Genomic DNA, 24,858 nt, shown 5'->3' with positions numbered 1-24,858 from the left:
CTACCTAGATATGACGTCATAATAGCATATGACGTCAAGTCACTGCATACTTGAGCTTACATGACGGGGAAAGAGTCAAAATTTTTAGATCATGTAAAGATTTTTTAGCGTTATTGTTTGATTCAAGCGTTTGGATTGTTCTTTAAGCTTAAGTGTGCTGTTATGATGTTGAACATTTGCAATTTAATATCGTTATTCATTGAACTTGTCCGATATACATATACTCAAACAATAACAACAAAATTGACAGTGAAACCTTCCACCTTACACGTCCGTGGACAGAACTAGAATTTATAAATCGTGTATATATTTGACTGGCACAAGTGATTAAAAAGGATAATTTGAAGATATTCTGTGTGAATCTACTAAAGAAGTATGTCCTCTAACTGAATTTTGCTGGGGGTATGTAATTTATCCTATCTTGTATAAATTGCGATTAAGAGTGGAAAATGCATCCTTGTATATGGGTAAGTTGAATTTCTCGTGGAATATTTTCTCAAGAAATAAAATTCAGACTTGCCCCCAGAACTTTTTATGAACCAAAGATCACGATGAATTGACTAATGTGACTAATTTTTCTCAATTATGTTGTTTTGCACTTGTGCCGATGCGATTTTTGTGCAACATTTAGGAATTTATAAGTGTCCGTCACGTGCTCAGCAGTCATGTGACATCATAATAATGCATTATTAAAATACCTGATTACAATCTCATCACAAGTTGACTGCAAATTCATACATAGATTGCAAACCGAAATTAATATTTAGCTCAAAATAAACTGTATATTTTAATGCATATTAAGATTTCGGACGGCCTTAACATAGCTGCGTGGTTAAATCCTTGCAGGACACTAATTAGTATCAGAAATATTAAAATATAGCCATAAAATTCCAGAAGTAGGTCATGGTGACCTACTTTTCAGTTGACATTCTCCGAGGACCCAAGATGATCATAAGCCCCAAGCGTCCAAAATATGCCTCTAAAACAATTTGAAAATCAATGCTTGCAAAATTCAAAAAGTGGGTCACTGTGGCCTCTCAGTATCTGAAATAATGACTTTATTTTTTTTTTGAAATGATTAGCCATAGATTCAAAAAGTAGGTCAGGGTGACCTACTTTTTGGTTAACACACTTAAAGGCCCATAATGCATAAACTGACAAGCTTTGATGATCATAGGCTTCAAAATGTCCAAGATATTCATCAAAAGCAAATTACAAATGAATACATGCAAAATCAGAAAGTAAATCATCTAGACCTACTTTTGAGTCAACCTGATATGAGGTCCTAAGGTGCATCATTTTATGATCCTAGTCCTTACAGTAAGCAAAATATTAAAGTTTAAACAAAACATCATTTTGGTCAACTTTGAAGTGACCTTTAGACCACGCCCTTTGCACCACAGTGATGCCTTAAACAATTTTAAATCTACAACATGTAATCATCCTTGTGTGGAAGGTTGGTGATAATCTGCCCAGTGGTTCATGAGAAGAGGATTTTGTAGCAACCAGTACTTTTGTTTTTATTGTCCTAATTATCTCCCCTTGTTTAAAGGTCACATCCCTAGTTTTAATACAAACGAGCGCCCTTGGCAAATTTGACAAAAAGGGGTACTTGAGATAAGGCCCATATTCTAAAAAGTTTATGCACACCGCACAAATGGCAATAGCATTAGCTCTTTGAGCCTTTGGCGCAGAAGAGCTAAAAATTCACATACAGAATTATTTGAAATCTCCTGATTTTTGTCATTAAACAAAGGGGTATTTTTCTCTTGATTTAATAAATTTTCACCACGAAGTTGAATTTGAAAAGGTATATAAATGTGCATCGGAGATCATAAATAATATTCGTTTAAAAAATTAAATATGTGCATATCCTCACTTGTATTTAAATATTTTTAAAAAAAATTCTACCTGTTTAAAATTGTCGATAAAAATAGGTGATTTTTTTTAGTTTTGAAAGATGGTTATGGAAAATCAGTTTCGTGCACAAATTGCTTAATTTTCCCCCCTTAAATTCCATAGCGCCCCCATGGTCATTGGTAAATACATCATAATTTCTTTTACATTATATTTCTGATAGTTCACAATAAACTTAAACTAAAAACAGATAATAATATTTTGCTACTTCTTTTCGATGAATGTCTGATTGATTCATCATCATCATCCCCCCCCCCCCCCCAAAAAAAAAAAAGAGAAATCATTAATATATTGACAATTATCCTTGATTCAATTAAAAAATTATTCAATAATGAGAAATCTCTCTATGTATTACTAAGCAAAACCCAGTGAGAAAGCATGTAGTTCTGTCACTTGCTGAGCAAATCGCTTTATGATTATATAAAGCTATTGTCATATTCGAAGGTTTCTCATGGACAAAGACATTTGAAAATATAAATATTTGATTCTACAAAGCAGCAGTTACAACCTACAACTTGAATGTTGTCTTGTGCAATACTTCATGAATATATACAAGAAATATTTATATGTTAATAAGTATTTTGCTGATTAAATTTGAACTGCAATTTCTTCAAATGCTATGATGAGTGTATGTAAAAATCTTAACGAAATTGAAAAAGTTTTGACATAATTTGAATTTATTTTGTCAAGATGCATGTGATCAGATTTATTAAATAACAGAGAAGTTTTGTTATATGACGCTGTTTTTGTACGATACTTCCGTATATTTGATATAGAAATCTTTCACATTTTATTCATTAGCCACATAATTTTGATGTATCATTATTTAGTGACTGATTTACAATTTGTCTTCTGTGTAATAACATAACTTCATATTATTTTTGCAGGAAAGAAAAAGACCACGAGTACGTTTCAATTTCAACCTGAAGAAGAAAACGTACACTGTGACAGAGACATAGACAATTGAATTGTTTTTAGTAAACATTTCAATCAGATAATAAATGTTCATCCTTATTATGAAAGTGCCGGATGATAAAAAAATACTATCATTTTCATTCTATCTGAGTTTTTTCTCATGGTGACATAGGTTTACAGATGGAAAATGTGATTAGAAATGAAACAAGTAGAGTCTTATAATGTTTGTTTTGCTTTTTAGTAAATAAAGAGACAGTTTAAAGAATTTCAAAAGTGTCGTTACTCCCAGAAAAAAAATGAATCAGAACTAGTAGCCAATACATATAAGAACTTCTACAAAGTATGTCTTTATATACTACAAACTTTTGTGAAATTCTGTTGAGTGGTTTCAGAGCAGTTACGCTGACAAGCACATAACTGACTAGTGGACGTTAAAACATTATACTTCTGCAACTCTTTCTGTGGGGTATAAGTAAATACATATGCACTTCTTTGTTTTCAGAATCAGGTAAGATACATGTTAAAAGCCATTCTCTGTAATGACTTGAACTTTTATATAGGAGCTGTGGCACGCATAGTCTCAGAATGTCTCCAAACTCTCTATGATAAAAGTTTCCCCAACCCATGGGGTCTGAAGCTGGGGGTCATAATTGTACGTATGTGCAGAAAACATCAGTTAGTCAAGAAGCGGGATTTTGGTAGTCTGAAGATTTTGTTAGCATCTGCAAAGGGATAATGAGAACATATTCTTTATCCCTACATGCTCTTTTTTAACAGTTGTCAATGATTGATTGATTGCATGTTGTTTTACAGTTGTCAATGATTGATTGATTGCATGTTGTTTTACATCCCATTCGAGAATTTTTCACTCTCATAAAGAAACGTCACCATAAACCAGTGAAAGGCTTCTTTTTTAGACCTTTACTCGGCACTCAAGGCCACTGAACAGCGAGGGATCTTTATTGTGCCAACTCCTATCATAACTTGAGGCCTCAGTTTTTAAGGTCTCATCTAAAAGACCCTCAACTTTCACTTCAAAGTGCCGAACACTTTGTAAAGGAGCATTTGCTGCCTATTTTTTTTTGACTTAGGTCAGTCCCAGAAGGGTCTTGGACCTTCCAATTATAAAGCAAATGCTCTACAGACTGACAGCTATCAATGAAAGTAATGTGATGTTGATATAGATGATAACGAGGTTGATCGTTCTCGTTTTTCCAGCATTTATTGCTCACTATTTCCTTTGCAATGCAGTTGAGTTTGTCAAAACTTTGCAATACTCTTAATTTGATAAGGCCAATATATGCGTCTCCTCTCCTGGTCAATTAACAAACAATATGCATAGTTATGATGTACAAGGGTGCCTCTTCCAAAATTGAGAATTTCATGGCCCCTGGGACAGGGGTTCTTGTGTTGGGGCTGGACTCTTTTGATTATATTGTGAAAATGCATTATTTCTTTGAAAATCGTCTTCTCAGTTCCTGGGTATTTAGCAGATAAATTAAGAGCATATTTATGATGAGCATTGGTGCTTCTTCCAGAATTATGAATTTCATGGTCCTGGATCAAGGGTTCTGTTCGGGCAGGGATATATGGTGAAAATGCATAGATTCTTTAAATATCTTTTTCTCTGACTCTGGGTATTTAGCGGACAAACTAACTGCATGAAAATGACAAGCAAAAATGCGTCTTTCAAACTTAAGAAATTTGTAGCCTCTGGGTTAGGGATTTTGGTGTTAGGCTTGGCTCTTTTGATTTTATAGTGAAAATCCATTATTTGCCCCTCGGTAGTTTGCAAACATAATGCATGGTTATACTGAGCAAGAGTGCCCCTTTTAAAATTGTGAATATGATGGCCCTCTTGTATTTTATTGAAATAATTCGACAAATTTTATATGTGATCTTACTCTAGAATATTCAAAGCTTTTACCACTCAACATTGTCTTAAACTATCCCAGTGAGTTTTCACAAAGGTAAATCTTAAACAGAGTTATCATCTGGAAGTTCATGATAAAGGACTAGCATAAAATTAAATACCGGTAAACAATATATACTTGATATAACATTAATCCTGTGTCTATTTAAATTTGTTGTCATATCATTGTTTTCTTCATTACCTAGTTCATCAAACAGACCAAATTTTTGTGACATATTGTGCTAATTGAAATGCATCTTATTTTTTGTAGAAATGAATTCTTCTGATTAGCAGCACGTAGAAAAAATAATATTGTCATTCTAATTTAGTTCCTGCATTTTTAGTCGGGTTGCGTGTAAATATATTTTAAATAATGTGAATTTTCACATTCGTATTAGTTTTCCATAAGATAAAATACATTTCTGAAAGGGCAGAACATCCGCCACAAGTAGTTGTTTTACTATTTTGTCTTGATAACATAAAAATTAGAAGACTTCATCAGCTGATGTAATATTTGATGATATATATTCATTTTCTATGACATTCTGAACTAATATTCTTTTCTACATAATCTCTTTCATTTCTTGTCAGATATAAGATCAATATATTATAGGAAACAATCAATCTAGTTTTGAACTCATTTCATGCAATATTTAAGCCAGTTCAAACATGGGAAAAGTTTTAAGCGAGAAAATGGTTGAAAAGTTATTTATAAGAACTTTTTTCTTATGAAAATTAAAAAAAAAATTGCATTCAATTTTCTTCTGATTTCAAATTGATAATTGTCAATTGGTATTAAACTTCCAAAAAATATCGACAGGTCTAGAGAACCACAGTATTCATGTGATTAAAACAGACAAAAAGATAAAACAAAGCACTTAAATTTATGACATGAGGTAAATTGCAAACTTTTCTTATCCTAATTTGATTTCAAACTGATATTTCATAAAATATTTGCATTTGAAGGTAATTTTTAGACCGATTTGCATCTGTTGTCGTTTTCGATCGGCAATGCAGTGCATGTTTGACTATACTACACCAGGAAGTATCCTCTCAGATTGTCATCAGCTCTGTATCTGTGGTCTAAAATATTTTAATGGATCCATCTTACAAATATTCAGTAACTATTTACACAAATACATCTCTCTTTGGCTTTTTTTTAAAAAAACTAATTGAAACTTTATGTCGAAGAAAGATTGGTTTACACATAAGTACTCCTACGGGGAAGTCAAAGATTTAAAATGTTTTATGAGCAAAATGAAAAATACCTTTTACTGAAAATGTAAATTGAAAATTAAAGCAGATAAGGCAATTAAGCTTTCCAGTTTACTGAAAGATGATTTGCTGGGTTACTGAATCCACTAAAGAATTTCGTACGAAGTACATGATGAATCTCTTGTTTCTGACACTAACTGAAATTATTATAATAATGTCGATAAAAATTTTGATAAAAACCATATGCCTAAATTTAAAACATATATATCCTGAGTTTGAAGATAATAAACGTCAGTTTTTACGTGTTATCCTCAATTTATACTTTCAAATAAGCACGTCCAAAAAGCCTACTCAAATCTTCGCCATTTTTTGTTAAAGGGGAATATCATGATTTGAAAATGCATTGAATATTACAGTCTAAAAAGTCTTCACTCTATAAAATCATTTAACTCAATGTCAATTACATGCTTCTAGTGAGTGATAAAACGAAATAAGGATTTTAAAATTGACATATATTACCTATAGCTAATAATGAGGACTAAAGTGGAGCAAATAAGTGTTCAAAATATTATTATATCAAGTTCCAAGAAAGAAAAAAAGTTTTATTCTGCAAAATAATTGATCAGTTCTTCATCGCCTATCGTGAAGCAGAACCTCAGTTTTTAAAGTCTCATCCGAAAGACCCCTGATTTTCACTTCTAATGCTTGTGATTAACATTCAACACACGTGGTCTTGGTTGACCCATTCAAAGGTTATAGGATAGAACCGGTTTTATAATTAAAATTTGCAATAAGTAGGAAATTGCTATAGTCTGTTTATTTAAAATACCTTGGACAAAGGTGTTTCCAGAGTTTTATGATTTTAAAGAAAGATGGGGGGGGGGGGGGGGGATCAAAAATGACTTGCTACTTAGTCATCTTTTTGTGATAATGTACGGTGAATACTCGAGCTCAGTAGCGACTATTTTTGCTAAAGTTCTTCGCCCAATTGATTGGTAGAAAAATATGTGCACTATAATTATATATCTTTGTTTCCCTTATTCTGCTATTGTTATTATATTGCGTATCTTACCACGAACAATTGTAAAATCATTGAATGAATAGCGAAGTACATGTATGTTGGCGTACTCTTTACATTTTACTTCGAATACGTAGTTCAGGTCAAGGTACGATCGATATAAATGGACGAGAAAATCAATTGAAAATAATTACTGTTTTTATTTAAAAAAAAATACAAAGATTAGAAACTAAGAAAAATGTCCCGGTCATGCTCGTAATAAGATAGGAAGTGGTTTCTCACCTCATAACTTGATACTGGTTTCACAGTATTGGTGGTTTGTAATTTATTATTACTTTTTTGTCTAGATACTCCAAGTTATACAATGTACATAATGAAAGGTAGTCTGTGCTACGTTCAGAGTGTTTTGCAAAAGAAATAGCGTGACCATAAATATGTAAGGTAAACGAGCAGCAACTATTATGCATTTCGAAGTTTAAATGACCAACAAGTATTTTTTCTCACATTACAGTACGCTTGATCACCTGCATCTTTTGTCTCTGACCTGTGAATCCACCTTACACTTGTATTCATAGATAGTAAAACAAAGGAATACAGGCGCAAATCGCCTTACAGAATGGTTTTGAAAAATCTAAAATTCTACATATATTCAATAATTTGTAAATGTGTGCATGGAAATAATAAATAATAATGGCTATATTGTTTTTCATTTACGAAATGCCTGGAAAAAATGATTGTATTTTCCGAATGCGAGTAGAAAGTTTGGTCTTCTCCAATTCCTGTAGTATTCTTGGTAACCCATAATGCAGTTCATGTAACTCATTTATCTGATTGTCGGTTTAACGTCACGTTGGTATCTCGTTTAGCATGTAAATTTAGTCTAACGCCAGAAAACAGAGTTCCTATGTAAGCATGTTTGCCCAAAATGAAATTTTAATACATAAGTGCAAAAAATAATGTCATAAGGAATACTTATTGAAGAAGTTTGAATGAATTCTAGAGAGATTAAAGTGCATTTCCACTGATATTATATAGCGGTGAAAACTGAAACGTTACATATCTTTTCTGTTTACTATGTCTCCTCGTGCTTGTCACTTCCTACCTACACTTCCTTGAATAATTTACCTCATCGATTAACAGTCTCGCTGTAGTCTCACTAAATCTCACCAGAGCTACTGCGAACTCCTCGGGTATTAATTTGCAGAACAAAGAAAAATAAAAGGTTCCGAACATATTAGTAGGGATGACCCATGTTTACGTCTAAGGTTTGACACGGCTCGGCAAACGAAAACAGTTCCCTGATCCCGAAGCGAACGCCCTTTCACTGTATGTTTTCGTTCATGACTCATCGAGAGCAGCAAATGGTAAATTGCTCCATGCGCTTAATTTTGCAACGAGAGGAAGGGACGTTTTAATAACTATACGTACCGGAATGAAAACGCGAGAATTAAATGCAGTTCTCAAAAAACCATTGTTTTAAAAAAGACTTTTATATACAATATAAGGAAAGTGAGATTTTCAGCATCAAAAGAATTGACAAATTCCTCCGACAGAAGTACCTTCAGGTAGGATTCGAGGCGAAGACAAGGTATGGAGAAGAATAAAGCGATTTGTATTTAAATTGATAGAGAACTTGTATCACTTAATAAGCTGGAAAATAAAGATCGGTTTTATTTTTCGTGGCTACATTTAAAAATGCATTACTTTAGCAATTAAGTCATAATACTTTTTTTTCTAAAATGTTTTATGGCGTATTGGATATCAGCGAGATCCGAATATTACCGTCTACGCAGTTTATCTTTCAAACATGAAAACAATGCGAAATCCATAGGAATAATATCCACTTGATTAGCAGGTATCATAGGAGTTGATGATTGAAAATGTCCATCTCTTAATTCTTAAAAAGCTCCTACCATTTGAACATTTTCGTCCTGGATATGTGTAGACAATCACAAGCAGCATCTTAATATATTTGACCTCTTTCGTGCATTTTCATGCTTGTAAAAAGCTCGGTGCACTAAGACTTTACATGACGTTGCCATTCTTGGCCTTTTTTTATGCATTGATCATCTATAGTTAGCCACAAAACAGTCATAACTTCTCAAATTTAATTCAGAAGTTCGCCAAAAGACGTTTTATAAATATTGTAGCGACAGATGAAATACCGTAAATCTCTGTGCTGTCTACAACAGTGCATTTTATAATTTCATAAAAATGTCTTTGTAAATTAAAAAAAAAACAAAACAAAAAAGGTGATTTGCATATTTTATAAGACATGTTTTACCTTAATCATATCGCTTTATATTTTTTAAGATCATCCGAAAACATCAACTCTTTGTATATTTATTGGAAAATACGTATATTTTTTATTTGCAAAGTTTTATTGAATTCATACGAATAGCGTGCTCACTATATAATTTGTCCGCGAGCTTTTCTAACAACCCTCTTATAGCATGCGGCTGAAATATTGCCGACTCGGAGTTAAACAATAAACAATCAATCAATCAATCAATCTTACAATATGACAATTATGCAGGGATGTGAATAAACTAATCCATTTGCTTTGAGACTTGTGTATAAAACAAATAGTTCTCCTCGAAAGAAGAGTTGGGAAGTTGATAAGCTGGTAATGATCTATGAAGATAACGAACAGTAAGTCCTAAACACGGACCTCTACAACATCAGAGGTGGGATCAGGTGCCATTTAGGAGTAAGCATCTCCTTTCGACCGGTCACACCTTCCGCTTGCTCTTTGTCAATGTAAAATAAGTAGGCAATTCAATGTGAAAATAATGACCTTACAATTTGTATGAAAAACTTCAGTCAACATTCGACTTAACGATAGCATCCCCTGTCGAACGGTCACACCCGCAGTGTGCTCCTTGTCATGATCTTGCGTATGGAATCAATTGGGAGATATAAACTATATATATGCAGGTGATAATGGTATATTGCTACATAAATAATGGAAGTTAATGATAGAAAAAAACGAAGTCATCAAGTTTATCATAACATTTGTTGCTAGTTTGCCATTAATGTCCTTTTCTAGCAAAATATCCAAATATATGAAACAGATGTGTCAGACAGGATGAAGATCACAACCATATTGATCAGACCACTGATCGATTACCAATCAAGAAACAATACTAAAGACAAGAGAACAATCTTTCATATCCTCATAATCATATTTTACTCTGAAATAAGTTTGTGTACGTAAAGATTTTACCTGGTAAATATAAAGTTAACGTTTTGAGAATCACACTTGGACGGACAATGTGACTATGAATGGACTGTTTCATTATGTTTGTTATACAAATGCATTTTTATTTCTGATTCACAAAAGTAAGACTAGCAAAAAAAATTCTATTTTTGTTTTAAACATTTATACCGTACTCTCAGTATGAAGGCAATTGTATTCTGAGATTATTAGAAAGTTCAAAGTATACAATGTATATGTACTCGCATGCTATGCACAGATATTACTTTAAGATAGGGAAGAATAAATTTTCTATATGTATATAGGCACACTTCGATAGCGAAGTCATTCCTGGTGTGTATAATTACAATCTCATAAATACAAGGCGAACAGAATAAAGGAAGTTCAACACAAATAATACATATCATAATTAGGGACTCTACTGCAACTTGTGAACATTATTTTACTTCGAGAACTTTTGGAAAATGTTATATCTATATATGAGATACAACCACTCAGAAAGTTCAATTTTACCGCTATGAGTTCGATGAACGTGACAAAAAAGTTTAATTTTACACTTAGTTTTTAATTAAATTTTGACATTTAATGGCTTGATACAGGTAGTAGAACTGTTACTATATTTTAAATAAACTCAGCAAGCCGTTCTTAGTTTCTCTTAACAGCTTATGTTTACAAAGACAGGATTAAACTAACGAGACAGCAAAAACCCAAAAGACAAAAATCTTCAAAACAATATTGAAAAAAAATTGAAATTCATTTATCTGCATTGTTCCTCTATTTGAAAAAAAAGATTATAATTCAAAAAAGAGAAACCGCAGTGATCTTCTCTTAGCAATATATAGATGCATGTTGCATGTTCCTTTTTCTGATAATGAAGATTCCGTTCCTACTTCCTGGTCATAAAAGAACATGAGCACAGATTTGAAGTTAATATTTCCGAAAATTTTCGGTAAAATATCATGACTTACAAGTTTCTAGAGCATTTCAGTCTGATAAATTATAAAAGCGAATTTTGCAAACTTCTTTTATCTGAAAAGTTTCAAAACTACGAGTTTTGATATGCGTTTGATTTACACACATCCTTTCACGAAGTAAATTTTTTCTTGATATTTTAAAAAGGTGGAAAAATTTTTGAGGATTGATGAAAAAATATTACAACTATGATCAAGAAAACTCAAAGAAAAAAAGTTAGAAAGCAAAACAAACACATCAGTGTTGTCAGCAATATGTGCTGAGTTGACAAAATGAACACATCCAGTAAAACATAAACATTAACAATAACAGAACTCGTGCCCATGTTTACAAATACAGACCTGGGGCCTGTTTTACAAAAGAACTTACGACTAAGACCAAAAGCTTCAGTTGATTGTAAAACTTTGCAAAATTAGCGAGTCTGTTTAAAATCTTTAGCATAAAAATATCTATCTATATTCCTTTTAAAAACATTAAAACCATTTTCAATTAAATGTAAATTAAAAAGTTATAAGCAGAACTAAATTTTAGTCTTAGTCGTAAGTTCTTTCAACGGGCCCCTGACCTAATGTTAAGAAGAATTTCGTTGTTATTGAAGTTTTAGAATGTGCATTTAAGTTCAAATAATTAAACTTAAGTTCATTTTTGAATAAAAAAAAATTAAAATTGTAATCAAAACGACGATGCAACTGTGTCCAGGCCCCTTTAACTGTAACTGTATACTATTTTGTTCCTAGATGTCAGTAATAAGTCGCCTAAATGTTTGTTTTTGTATATTATATTTGCCAACACATTTGCTATTCACAGTCACTTAGGAAAAAATGATTTTTCCATAACCTATCAACTATCACGTCCATTTATGTTACGCAACACAAATATGGAGGAAGTTTAAAAGAAGTCTAGATTAACCAACATGTTCCTTGTATATGTATATGCATGTACAGCTTCTTCCCTTTCTTTTAAAGACTAATAGTTTTATTTTTATGAAACATGCATTCATTTCACTAAGATCTCTTAGATAGAAGGTAAGTAACGTAAGTTTTAGCTGGTTGTCAACATTCAATGAAGCAAATGTGACGTAAGCTGTACATGTATTTAAACCAATTTCCCCCAGTTTTACAGGTAATGTACTGCAATAAAAAAATCAGTGTTGATAAATCAGTGATAATATATAGAAAGATTTATATTTATGTGGTAGTTATGTGATATTGTATTACGGATTGAAATATCGCGTGCTGATTTTTTTCATGATTCATGATCATTATGGTATTGTTACTTGTAATATTAGTTAATTAATATTGTTCTTTCAGACATTTTATCATTTTTTGATTTTATTTACTTACTTTCCCTAGATGTCAATATAACTTTGCTACTATCAAAGAACGAATTGACACGTATGCAAAGATTTTATTTATTTATATTTTTTTAAAAATATTTTAATCTGTACAATCTTTCACTTTTCATTTAGATAATTGGAAAGTAGATGATGGGTGAAAAACAAACAATACTCTTGTTTGTTCTGCTTTCCGGTGAGTTTCGTTCATCATTTCATCACTCAAATTTGAAACTGATTTTCTATATGAAAAATATCTTTGCAAACTCTCCTAAATTGGAGAACATCTTTCATTTTTCTATAAATGCAATGAACCATTTCAACTTTGTCTTGTTAATTATTATGATTTACAAATATGAAGAATACCTCATTGAGAAATAATTCATATACCTTTGTCTATTAGATGATAAAAAATACATTTAACAGTGATCAAGATAAACACTTCGTTTTTATTATAAAAATCTAAACCTAAAAGATTCACTCCTTATCAATGTTAACTGTTTCATAGAAACATTAATTTTTCACACTCGGGGAACAATTTATTTCAATGACAATACCTATTGCAAATTAAAATGGTGATTCCAAGATCTCCAGAACCTGTTATTACATATATAGTCGTAAGTGACAGTCCAATTTTGTACTGATGTTTAAGAAATATAATGACGTTTGATTAGTGTTGTCATATGGTAAAATACCGAGATGTCGTTTTAGCATATGTTTACTCTTTTATACAATGGATATAGCTCACAGTTATCTAACAATCTATAAATTGACTCAAAGTTGGTCTTGGTCTATGAAATATATGGAGATAACGAACAGTATTCAAGCTCAAAAGTCCATTAAACAATATACAAAATAGGAGCAGAGCAAACACGGACCTCCAAACATCAGAGGTGGGATCAGGTGCCATGGAGGAGTGAGCATCCCCTGCCGACCGGTCACACCCGCCGTGTGCTCCTTGTCATGATGGGAAATAAGAAAAAAATTCGTCGACAATTCAGTGTGTAAATAATGGCCTAACAATTAGTATGAAAAACGTCAGCCAGCATTTGACTCAATGATAAATTGTATTTGCTGACAAGGTCATTGTATCGACCATAGAACTTACGAAATGGTGACTTTAAACGAGACAGCTGATATTCTTGTTTCATCAACTTGTTTGTCAATAATTTACTTCTTTCTAGAAATTATACATACGTAGAGCATGCTCTTGCGTATCGAATCAACTGAGAGATATATACCCCGTATGAAGGTGATGAAGTTATATTTCTGCATAAGTAAGGGAAGTTGACGATTGAAAAGTTAAAGTCATCACGTTTATCATAAAGCTTGGTTGTTAGATTACCACTGACGTCTTTTTCAAGTAAAATATCCAAATATGAAACAGATGTGTCAGACTATGTGATACCTTTTATCTCAAGTTCACCTGGATATATCGTATCGACATAAGAATGGAAATAGCCATTGTTAATTGACAATAGATCGTCGATATATCTAAATGTCGAGTTGAAGGCCACACCAAGTGTTTTCTTCTTTTCATGTACAAGATTTTGGACAAATTCTGCTTCATATGAATACAAAAAAGGTCTGCTAATAACGGGGCGCAATTGGTACCCATGGGAATTCCTATAGATTGTTGGAAGATCTGGTCTCCAAAAACCACATAGATATTGTCAATCAGAAACTCAAGCATCTTTTAAATGTCAACTTCAGAGTACTTGTGTGTACAATCAGAATGTTTTTTAACAAAATAATTTTGCAAATGACCAATGACAAGGAAAGTAAATTTACGAGTTCCATTTTTTATTGAAAAAACAGCTGTCAATGATATCAAAAAGCCTGGACTTTAATTTATCGTGGAAAATAGTTGTGTATAAAGTTGAAAATTCGTAAGTTTTTAAGCTGTTGATTTTGGTAAAATCTTGTGATTTCAAATTTTCCAAAAGTTCCTTGGAATTTTTAAGTATCCACAACTGATTTACACCACTTCTCGAATATATTGTTGCGCAGTACTCTTGAAGTTTCTCCTTCACTACTGTTAATATCTTAGTGAGGAGTAAAGAAAGAGGCTTGGTTGAACATTTACTGGAACCCGCTATGTATCTTTGTAAGGATTTTTATGAAGTTTTGGAATCCAATATAAATATGGTAATTCAAATTCATTTTGGTTGCTTGAAATATTAAAAATATTCAAAACTGACATATAATTTTGAAGAATGTCTTCCTTAGAAAGGGAACTAAGAGTATAAGTTGGATTACCACTTGTAGAATTTAATCCAAGTTCCTCTAAAATACATTTAATATAATGAGCCTTACAAACAAAGACAATGTTGTTACCTACTTTGTCAGCAGGGACCAGTACGTACTGATCATGTAATTTATCTAATTCTTTTTTCACTTCTGGATTATTGAATACAGAAGGATAGATGGTTTTCATATTGCCCCTCAATCTTTTAATGCGCGATTTTAACATACATCTGATACATTTAATCCATTCTGACAAAGTGTCAATGTCCTTGTAAAGATTGGCTGGAAATTAATGAACTTTAGGAGCGACAGTTAACACATGTATAATGTATAAGTTTTAAATAGTTAGTAAATAAAAAAAACTTCCCTTTTAAGATCTCGTGTATGTTAAATGATATATCTGTTTAAAAGGAAAGTTTTATAAATTGTTTTCTTCAGGGTAAGTATTTTAAAAACTAAAATTGAGCAAATATCAAATAAAATACTTGAAACATTTTATGCTAGATTTATCAACAAATGCAAGCTTATTTCTTAACAATAGATAGTTGTATACTTTTTTTAAAACTCGTAATAAAGTATGTTTTCGAGTTATCAGTTTTACTCGATTTTCATACCAGAAAAATAGTTCATGCAAATATATTTTCTACTAAGAAAACAATCCTCAATTATGATTGTATGCTTTGTTGAAATTGCGTTATTTTTTTCTGATGAAAAAACGCAAAACATCCATCTTAAGACCTTGAAGACTGAGCATGATTCCCGTGTGTAGAAGTTCTACGTTGCATTTGGAATTTCCAAGTAAATCACTTAGAAAACTTTATTTAGAATTTCCGAATCACCAGTATTGGACAAATTTCGAAAATGGTTCCAAATGACTTCGAAATTACTTCCAAGTTGTTTCCAAATGACGAAAACGCATGTTTTTCTAGAAATTTCCAAATGACTTCCAAAGTGCTTCCAATGGACTTAAAAAATTACTTCCAAATCACTAAAACTACTGTGATTCAACAAATTAAAGCAAGGTTCCATTGGCTTGTATTTAAAAATGTTGTTAGGATAACAAACAACCAGCGATTTGATAATATATTCAATACAAAACACTATTCTTCTCGCGTCATTTAATGATTTGTTTTATTCATTGTATTCGGAAAAGACAAAACCTTCCTGTCAAAGATTATCCTGTAAAACTGTTCTAATTAAAACATTGACTGATTTTTATTTATTTATTAATTATTATTATTATTATTAATTTTTACAAAATTCATATCCAACTCACAATTAAAGAATGCCGGTAATTTAGGTATTTCCTGGGTTCACGGAAGTAATAAAAGTCGAGCACGTTGTATTATCAACTGGCATGTATCGAGATGACGAATAATTCCAAAAAAAAAAAATATTAACACTTTTCATACAGTTTCAACAATGATCAATCTGATACTGTCTAACTGTTTTCCCAAGAGAAGTGCAACATAAATTGAAGACACCAGTAGAGGAGTCACACACTTAAAAGATGTAAACCATCTCCACTGTATTACGTTCACTACATAGAAGATCAATCCTCCCTCGATGTGAATGATTTCGAAATCCACGGTCGATCCAGCATGAGACAAGATCTCGATCCTAATCAGCTGATAACATTACATATATAGACTAAGTTTCATCTCTGCACTTCCAAGTGGTTACGAATAGATTCTAAATTGCGTTCAGATTCTTCCAAATGAAATTCTTCCAAATGACTAGGAAGTACTTGTAATTCCAAATGCTTCCAATTACTTCGAAGTAATTCCAAGTGACTTCCGAATGAGAATTGACGGGGACTTGAAACCTCTACACAAGGGTACCGCAAAATTTCTAGCGTAAGACTTGTTAACTCTATAAACGCCTTTTTTCTCATAAATTGTGAATGGTTTTTCATTAACTGGACATGTTAAAGTAATTACTTACTTTGGTATTTAGTATTTTTTTGTGAAAGGGAGATGAAAGTACGAAATTCATGGTCCACACGATGCAATCTTGCGAAACCATCTCTTCTCACTGACATTTATCAAACAGACGTATTATATGATTTAAATGAACTATGAAACTTACATGTAAGTCCAAGGTTCAATTACAAGGTGGATCTGATGATATAAATTGAAAAATCACCAAACATCTGTGAAAAATTTTGTCTTTATTTTGACTTTATTCCTAGACATTAAGCTGACATATAATTTGCATGATTAAAGTTTACTAAAGTTGCCAATAATCATATCCCCTTAGTTTAGGTTAAAGGCAGGAAAATGGGCTAAGATGGTCATAATCTAAATATTTACTATACATTTGAAACTTTTCTTTTGTCCAATACTTCTGCAATACAAAGCTGTTTATGTAAGTATGATCATCATTTATTATGTATGGTTACCTTGCTTCGAGATTTACACCACTCATTGCGCCTTAGTTCTAATTAGGTCAAACGCAATATGCCTTTATAAGTTTTAACTAAGGCTATCTGTCTGTAGATGATAATACTTGTTATTCACGCCGCGGCCATTTAGAAACGAGAACGAGGCTGACAGCGCAAACAATGGAGGTGCGTAAAACGAAACTAAACGAATGGAACCAAAATCTAAGTCTTATGCCCTGCGTTTCGCAGAGTAAAATTGATGAATGGGCCAACAGCGTAGCTCGCATACCAAGAGCGAAACAAATCAAGGGGTACTCAAATTTCATCGAAGGGTACATACACAACGTAGAAGGTTTGTGATCTATTATATCTATCTTATACTTATATCTGATAGTGATATGTTATCGTATTATTGGAGTAGCCTAACGATACTTTTTTTCTTTCTGAAAACCATATCTTGATGGTATACACTTATAATATTCATAAACTGCGATTGTTAAATCTAACCAGACTATATACGTTAGAAAAATCGACGATCAGTAATCACTAAGTGTTGATCGATCGATCGATCCATCAGTATATACTAGTAATCTGTTTGGAAGAGACTTTATGTTTAAACTTTTAAATAAAGTCCAGGCTGTTGGGAAGACGATTTTTATCAGATCGAAAGCGTATCCATCCATGAGGAAAAACAACCCACCTTATACTCAAATGGTTTGATGGTGTTCAAGTTGTTTATTCTCTTTGAACTTATGTTTACTTTGTTTGTTTGTGTTTTTTTTTTCCTCTCCAGAATTTCATTTAGCATCACAATATATATTTATGAACACATATACATGTATCAATACTGATAATAATATTTGATCTTAATGATTAGTACATAACTGTAATGATTAATTTGTTTTAAATATGATTCTGTCTCATAGCTATAATTTCAATTGACATAAATATATATAAATACATGTATATGTACCAACATTAAAACTAGGTCAAAATTTGATTATTGATTGATCGTTAATTGATTGATTGATGCAGGGAAGTACATGTATATACTAATACTAAAATACTTAGTATATATGCATCCCTGATTGATGTATGTATAATTGTTACCATTCATAGCAATCTATAACATTTAATTATAGACAGATTCTATCAAATAAAAAAATATAACTTGAGTTGGTGTATTACAGACTAAACATTTAGTAAACTTAATACTACTTAATTTTTTCTAATATTTTATTTTTAAAAATATTTTTGAATTTAAAAAAAATTCTTAATATAAATCGGGAAATACATATATTGTTTTCATTGAAAATTTTGTATACTACTTATTAAGAAGTATTTTATCTCATATAACAGAATCCAATTTTAAAAATCAATTCATATATATCCAGGTGAAAATATCAGCAGATGCCTCTACAATCATTGGTTCAGAATGTGAGTGCAAAGCAGGGAATGGACACTGCAGCCATTCTTTAGGTCTTCTCTACCTGGTATCCCATTACCAGAAACTTGGACTAACAGGTTTGTACAAAATTTGAGCTCATAACATTTCAGTACAATGAAATTCACACACTGTACAGTTAACAATAAGAGTATTTATATGCATGCTTGATTATATTTCTTGTTTCTATCACATTTGTTACACATTTACAGCTGTTCCACCAGTCCAGAGCAAGACATCACTGCCACAAACATGGCATATTCCCAGTAGAGTGGAAGGACTTGCTCCGAAATCTGTGGATAGTTTAGAAATTTCTAAAATCAAACCACAACAGGGTCCTCCCAAAAAGAAAAAGAGGGTCACTGAAGGCATTCTACCCAACATTTACTGCCCTGTTGAGAAACCCATCTCATCAGATTTCTCTCAGCAGTTGATCTTGAACTTGAAGTCTGTTGGAAGTGATGCGCAGGTAAACTAATTATTTTAAAGTTTAAAAACCATAAACCACTTGTACCATGTAACAAAGTAATTGCATTAATTATTAGAAAAGAATTGTGTTATTTAAAAAGTTAGCAATTTTAGCACAAGTATATAAAATTACAGCATTTTGAAAAATACTGTATTTTTGTACGATGTTATACACATACTTATAAGTAATTTGTTTCTCTAGATTCTCAAAATTCTGCCCTCCACTTCAACACGTACAGCAGAATCAACATTTGGTCCAGTACCCTTTGGATGCCCATTGTCATACCAACAGAAATTAAACTCAACAATCACAGACATACTTAACCATCCAGATGTAATTTATCCCAATTTTCCATGTCCAAATTTACAACAGGCCTACAATGCAGTTTTGCCTGAGAATCAACTAAACATGTTACTAGGAATGCACGTCACTGAAACAACCAGCAGAGAAGTGGAGGAGCAAACAAGACTTCAAAGTCACAACAAAACATGGCATGATGTCAGAAAAAACCGAATTACATCTTCAGTGTTTAAGGATGTTTGTTCGCGCAGATCAGACTTTGCAGCTCTTGCTTCCAGACTTCTGAAGTCTAAAAACATAATGACGGCTCAGATGAAATTCGGCATAGAAAATGAGCCAGCTGCTGCAAAAACCTATAGCGAGATAACAGGCAATAGTGTCTACCTGTGTGGGTTTGTGATAAACCCTAGTGCCCCATATCTCGGCACATCACCGGATAGGAAAGTGTTTGATCCAAATGCAATTCCAGAGTATGGACTCCTTGAAATAAAATGCCCGAGCAAAGACTCGTTTACAGAGTGTAGATATCTTGTACAGAACAAGAACAATCATTCATTTAAACTGAGGACCAGTCACGGTTACTATTTCCAGGTCATTGGCCAAATGGCACTAACTGGACTGAAATGGTGTGACTTTTTTGTCAAGTGTAGACATGATTTTCACATGGAACGAATATCATTTGATCAGGACAAATGGGATTCAATGAAGTCTTCTTTGGACAAATTCTACTTTGAGGAAATGCTTCCACAAATATGTCACAAAGATTAAACAGTGAAAGCAGCATGTACATTGTGTTGTTAATTTTATTTGACATGGATTCTAACAAATACATGCATGTAATATTTTCTGTTACTGTAGAACAAATAATTGTTTATGTATGATTGTAGCACTAATATTAACTGAATGTGTCACTCTTATTATAATATTAATTGTATAGTCAAAATAAACTTAATGTGAACACATGAACCCATTTACAGATTATATAAAATGCATAAATTTATATTTTATGTTAAAACAATTCAGCAATTGAATTAAAATCATTCTACACTGTGTGGGATCAATGCAAAACTATTTCCTTTCCATTATAATTGTTTACATAATATATAATTTATTTGTAATATCTTTCCTAGTCATATGATTTGAAGATAAATTTAAAATTATTTTTTCCCACTGTATATAGTAACCTTTGGAATCACTTTTGAAAATTTATTTCTCACTGAAACACATTTATATGTATTCTTTTATTAAATCTTTAATATATTTCAAAACAATAAACATTGATAAATGTTATTTAATTATTTTTCTTTGTATGAATCACTATGAAATATAAAAGATTTTACATATATGATCAGGTTTTCAATATGCATTGATTTAATTACTGATTTGCAAAAATGCTAATGCATGTAAACTCATAAGATTTGAATATAATTAAAATACATAATGTTTTAACTCATTTCTTGTAGTTTTCTTAATATAATGCTCCCCGAAAATTTGTCAGAATAACACACACAGTCCATATTTGGTTGATTGATGGTGCAAGATTCAGGGGAATTACTCCGTCAAAAATGTGGTACTCCTTTACCCTTCGGATTGCCCGTTCAACATGAATTCGAAGACGTGCAATTTCATGGGTTGTAGCAACCTCATTCCTGGAAAACTTCCCTTTTGCTCCTAAGAAAGGAGGAATAACTAGGCCAGCATTCTTGGCTTGCAGTAGATCAGATATTAAAAATCCCTTGTCTGCCATGACATCATCATTCTCTTCAAGCAGATCAAGTATTCCAGATCTGGCTGTGATTTCTTTGTCGGAAATCCCTCCAGTGTATAGAGAGCTAACGAATGAAACAGTTCCACAGGGTGTAATACCAACAAGACCCTTGAATGTGGTGTGGCTTTTGTAGTTTGAGTAAATCTGTGAGTTAAGAACTTTTGAGCTAGGGGTTTGTACTTTTATCTCAGTGCAGTCAAGTATTACACGAGTAAATGGGTATGTAATTCTAAAACTTTCAGGCATGTTCTTATTCACAACACTTCTTGAAGGCCATAGAGGCAAACTGCCAAGCATAGCATACAGGTAGTTTGACCATGTGATCAAAATTCTGCTTATAGATGTTTGTGACACACAAAATCTAACCGCTAGATCTTGTTCAGGGAAGCCTTGTCTAATTCTACAAAGGAAGACAAAGAATTCGTCAATCAGGGACAGATGATGACTTTCCGAACTAAAAGTTGTTTTTTTGACTTTTTCTAAATCTGCTCCCTGTCTCTGCATCTGAGTCCATCGAATCATAGTTGTAGCTGTTGGTTTGAGAGCACTAAACACAGCTTTCAATGTTTGGTAATCTTTGAACCCTGTGTAGAAATTTATCATGTTGTTGTCATTGTGAAATCGTTCTAATCCAAACTTTGCCTCTCTTAGAGCTGCGTTCTCCTCCTCGAGTCGCTTAAGTTCTGCTTGAGCCGATTCAAGTTTCGAAGAATCTGATTCCTGTTGCACAACATAGTCATGGTCAAATGTTGCCAGTGGAACTTGTACAGAGTCTGATGCAATAACATTTTCATCCTTACCCTTTTCAATCTTGACTCTGAAAATTAAAATTAAAAAACTACAATTCATCAAGTTGTATTTAAAGATGATTATTAATATATATCAGGCATTTTGAGAGTATATGCACACACAGTACCAAAGTACAGATTTTATGTGCTGATTACATGTTGAGAAAATTTGGACAAAAGAATTTGTCGACTTATTTTAAATTTTCTTTCTAAATTTATTCTGAAAAATCAAATTGAGAAATTTCCTTTTGAATTAATAATATGAAGAAAGGTTTTATCATTTTGTTCTTGTAAATCAAAAAAACAAAATTAGGTGCTTGTGCAAACATAACTAATCTACATGTACTTTAAATTATAACACAAGATAATTATATTACATAATAATTAATGAATATAATTTGAAAAGCTCATTACATTTACTACAGAATTGTAGTTCTATGAGAATTAAAATTTCAGTATCTATCGGTTAATTTGAAAAATGCCCTTAGAACTAGTTCTGCAGATATACCTGTCCATACGGACAGGATATATTTACATAAATTCATTTAAATAAAACTTACATTGATCTGCGCTGTGGTCCCAAGCGCTTTGCGGGTGTCTTTGTCCAGGCAAATTTTGTTGGGACAGCACCAGCGATAAGTTTTCTCTTTCCTGCCAGTGTCCTCTTTATGTCCGCATCTTCAAAGTGTGCAGAGCACACAAGGGCATTATTTGTAATCTGAATATAGAAAACACATTAAGCACACATGCAAACAACTTAGCCTAACTTGATTTCCATAAAAACTTATTTTTATTAGTAAATGTGTGTATTTGACTGTCTAACTACCCCACCCCTCCCAGAGTCAGCTTATAATGTGTATATGTATCTATATATCTGTATATCTGAACACTGTTATCTCTTTATTTTTGAGAGGCATCATGAGGCATTGTGATGCAATTTTCTTTGATTTATTGATACTCTAAGAGAACTTTAGTTATATTCTTCGCCGTATCGAGGTCAGGTGCGTTTACAATGTATTGTACTCTGTTGTACACGTGCAATAGGAGTGTACACATTATGTGAGATTTCATTTAATATTTAAAATATTAATGCGTTAGCCGCATAGAAATAAATTATTAATTATAACAGAACACATTTCTTCAACGAAAAAATCAAACTCGTTTGTGGTTGTCATGTTTGTATGTGCCACATCATGCATCATAAACATGTACCGATATAGGCCTACACGAGTGCATAGTGATAGTTGCCCTATAAGATGCAAATGAAAGCATTACCTGGAAATTATTTCGTCCTATATCACGGCGAATTTTGACGATCCATTCTTTTCTTAATTCGTTGTCACTTGGAAATCGATGGAACGACAAGAGGTTCTTCTCGTCATAACGAGAATCATTCGTACAAAGTGGCACACAACAATGATATGCCGACATTTGTTTGCGCTGAGAGCCTCGTTTTAAAACCGGATGTTGTCATGGGTGAATAAGAAGTATGGGCTACTGGTCCTTTACCAACTTAATTACATTTACAAGCTGTATGTTTATGTTTTTTGACAGGACTTACTGAACAAATTTCAACATTATCAACATCAACACCAACACCAGTAGACGGTAAGATTATCCCCCCCCCCCCTATTTTGCAGTTGAAATATTACCGCTAAGCGTGCTTCAGTACAAAGCAGGTAATGTACATGTATTTGTATATATATATATATATATATATATATATATATATATATATATATATATATATATATATATATATATATATATATATATATATATATATATATATATATATATATATATATATATATATATATATATTGGTAATTGTCTTTAAGCATCACCTTGTGCAACTGTTGGAATGTGCTGTCCAGGAACGAACAACTCGTGCTCTACAACAGGTTTACTTATGTTCAGCGAAGACACAGGAAGTTGTTACTGTGATGAAATTTGCATACGAAACAGAGATTGTTGTTTTGATTACAATGAAACTTGCGGAGGTAACATTTTAATATCTAAAAAAGAATAGGACAGAACTAATAGGACAGAAAATATTACTTTGAAATTCCAAAGAACCCAGATAAATTGTTCAGTAGAAGCTTACAGGCTTCAGTAATCGAGAAGAAAGAGAAAATGGTTCACCATTCTTTTAAGTGCTTTGATTTAAACGAGTTTTCATATAGTTGACATTCATTATGAAATAAAAGAAGTACAGTAAAACATGCTTACTAAATGTTAAGTTCATAATTATATGTTTTAAAATTACAAAGACTGAAAATCACTTCGTTGTACGAGTGAAATTTATTTCCCCCAGGTTAATACATTTATCTGTTGGAGAGGGCTCATAGTGTTGTCCGACATTGATCTTTACGAGATTTTAAAGATATTGATAATCAAATTTTCTATGAATTTGTATTCATATCAATTCAGTTTTGTTTTTACAAGTGTTTTGAGAGTTTTTAACTTCCTTCTCACTTTTGTACCAATTACTAGTATTACATTCCGAGTTTTGCATTTCTTTGGTTTAATTTCAAAATACTCAATATTTCAAAAGTACGTATTTGTATTATGCAGGTTTCGGAAAAAAACATATAGAAAAAATTATAAATTGAATAAGGTTTAAATTAAGACAAACACAAATAAAAACTCATTTCTGATATGTCTTTTATTTTTGAAATATTCGAGAAGGTCTGTACTTAAATATATTTATAGAATGGTATTTCATCTCACAGAATCGATTGATATCATATCCTTCAAAAGTAGCGAGTCAGTGGTGCGTGAAGGGAAATCGTTGTGGTTTCAAGTAAAGATCAAAGACCTCGATGACCTCAGAGTCAACTGGTTTCGGAATGGAATTTTGATAAGCAATGTATCATTCAGATATATCATGACTTCATCGCGAAAAACCAATGGTACTTTGGTCCATACGCTAAACGTCTCCAGTGCTTTGCAAAGGG

At 32.2% G+C, this 24,858-nt stretch overlaps 2 protein-coding genes across 2 annotated transcripts in view; one reads left to right on the top strand and one right to left on the bottom strand.

Moving 5' to 3' along the window:
* LOC133189812 (uncharacterized) overlaps window positions 1-20,110 on the top strand; it is a 103,689-nt gene extending 83,579 nt beyond the window's left edge. Inside the window, exons 32-35 of the mRNA XM_061325203.1 lie at window positions 17,379-17,461; window positions 18,466-18,653; window positions 18,786-19,042; window positions 19,244-20,110. Of these exons, the coding sequence (XP_061181187.1) occupies window positions 17,379-17,461; window positions 18,466-18,653; window positions 18,786-19,042; window positions 19,244-20,110 (1,395 nt within the window). The remainder of the gene's footprint in view (window positions 1-17,378; window positions 17,462-18,465; window positions 18,654-18,785; window positions 19,043-19,243) is intronic.
* Window positions 20,111-20,694: 584 nt separating this feature from the next.
* Window positions 20,695-23,329, bottom strand: LOC133189811 (uncharacterized). The gene is made up of 3 exons (XM_061325202.1): window positions 23,174-23,329; window positions 22,459-22,616; window positions 20,695-21,927 (listed from the first exon to the last, which is right to left on the bottom strand). Exons 1-3 carry the CDS (start codon window positions 23,327-23,329, stop codon window positions 20,811-20,813), a joined length of 1,431 nt encoding a protein of 476 aa, XP_061181186.1. The 3' UTR covers window positions 20,695-20,810.
* Window positions 23,330-24,858: the final 1,529 nt, after the last annotated feature.

This window comes from Saccostrea echinata, unplaced genomic scaffold (assembly GCF_033153115.1).
Source record: "Saccostrea echinata isolate AGI-Se365-2 ecotype Australia unplaced genomic scaffold, CSIRO_AGI_Sech_v1 ptg000020l, whole genome shotgun sequence".
Lineage (NCBI taxonomy): Eukaryota > Metazoa > Mollusca > Bivalvia > Ostreida > Ostreidae > Saccostrea > Saccostrea echinata.
Note: the sequence above shows the minus strand (reverse complement) of the source record. Positions and strands in the feature narration are given on the sequence as shown.

Coding starts and splice junctions, on each gene's coding strand:
- LOC133189811 (XM_061325202.1), bottom strand. CDS start 23,329: ATGTCGGCATATCATTGTTGTGTGCCACTTTGTACGAATGATTCTCGT. Junction 22,617..23,173: donor TAGGACGAAATAATTTCCAG/GTAATGCTTTCA, acceptor TTCTATATTCAG/ATTACAAATAATGCCCTTGT. Junction 21,928..22,458: donor GGACCACAGCGCAGATCAAT/GTAAGTTTTATT, acceptor TTTAATTTTCAG/AGTCAAGATTGAAAAGGGTA.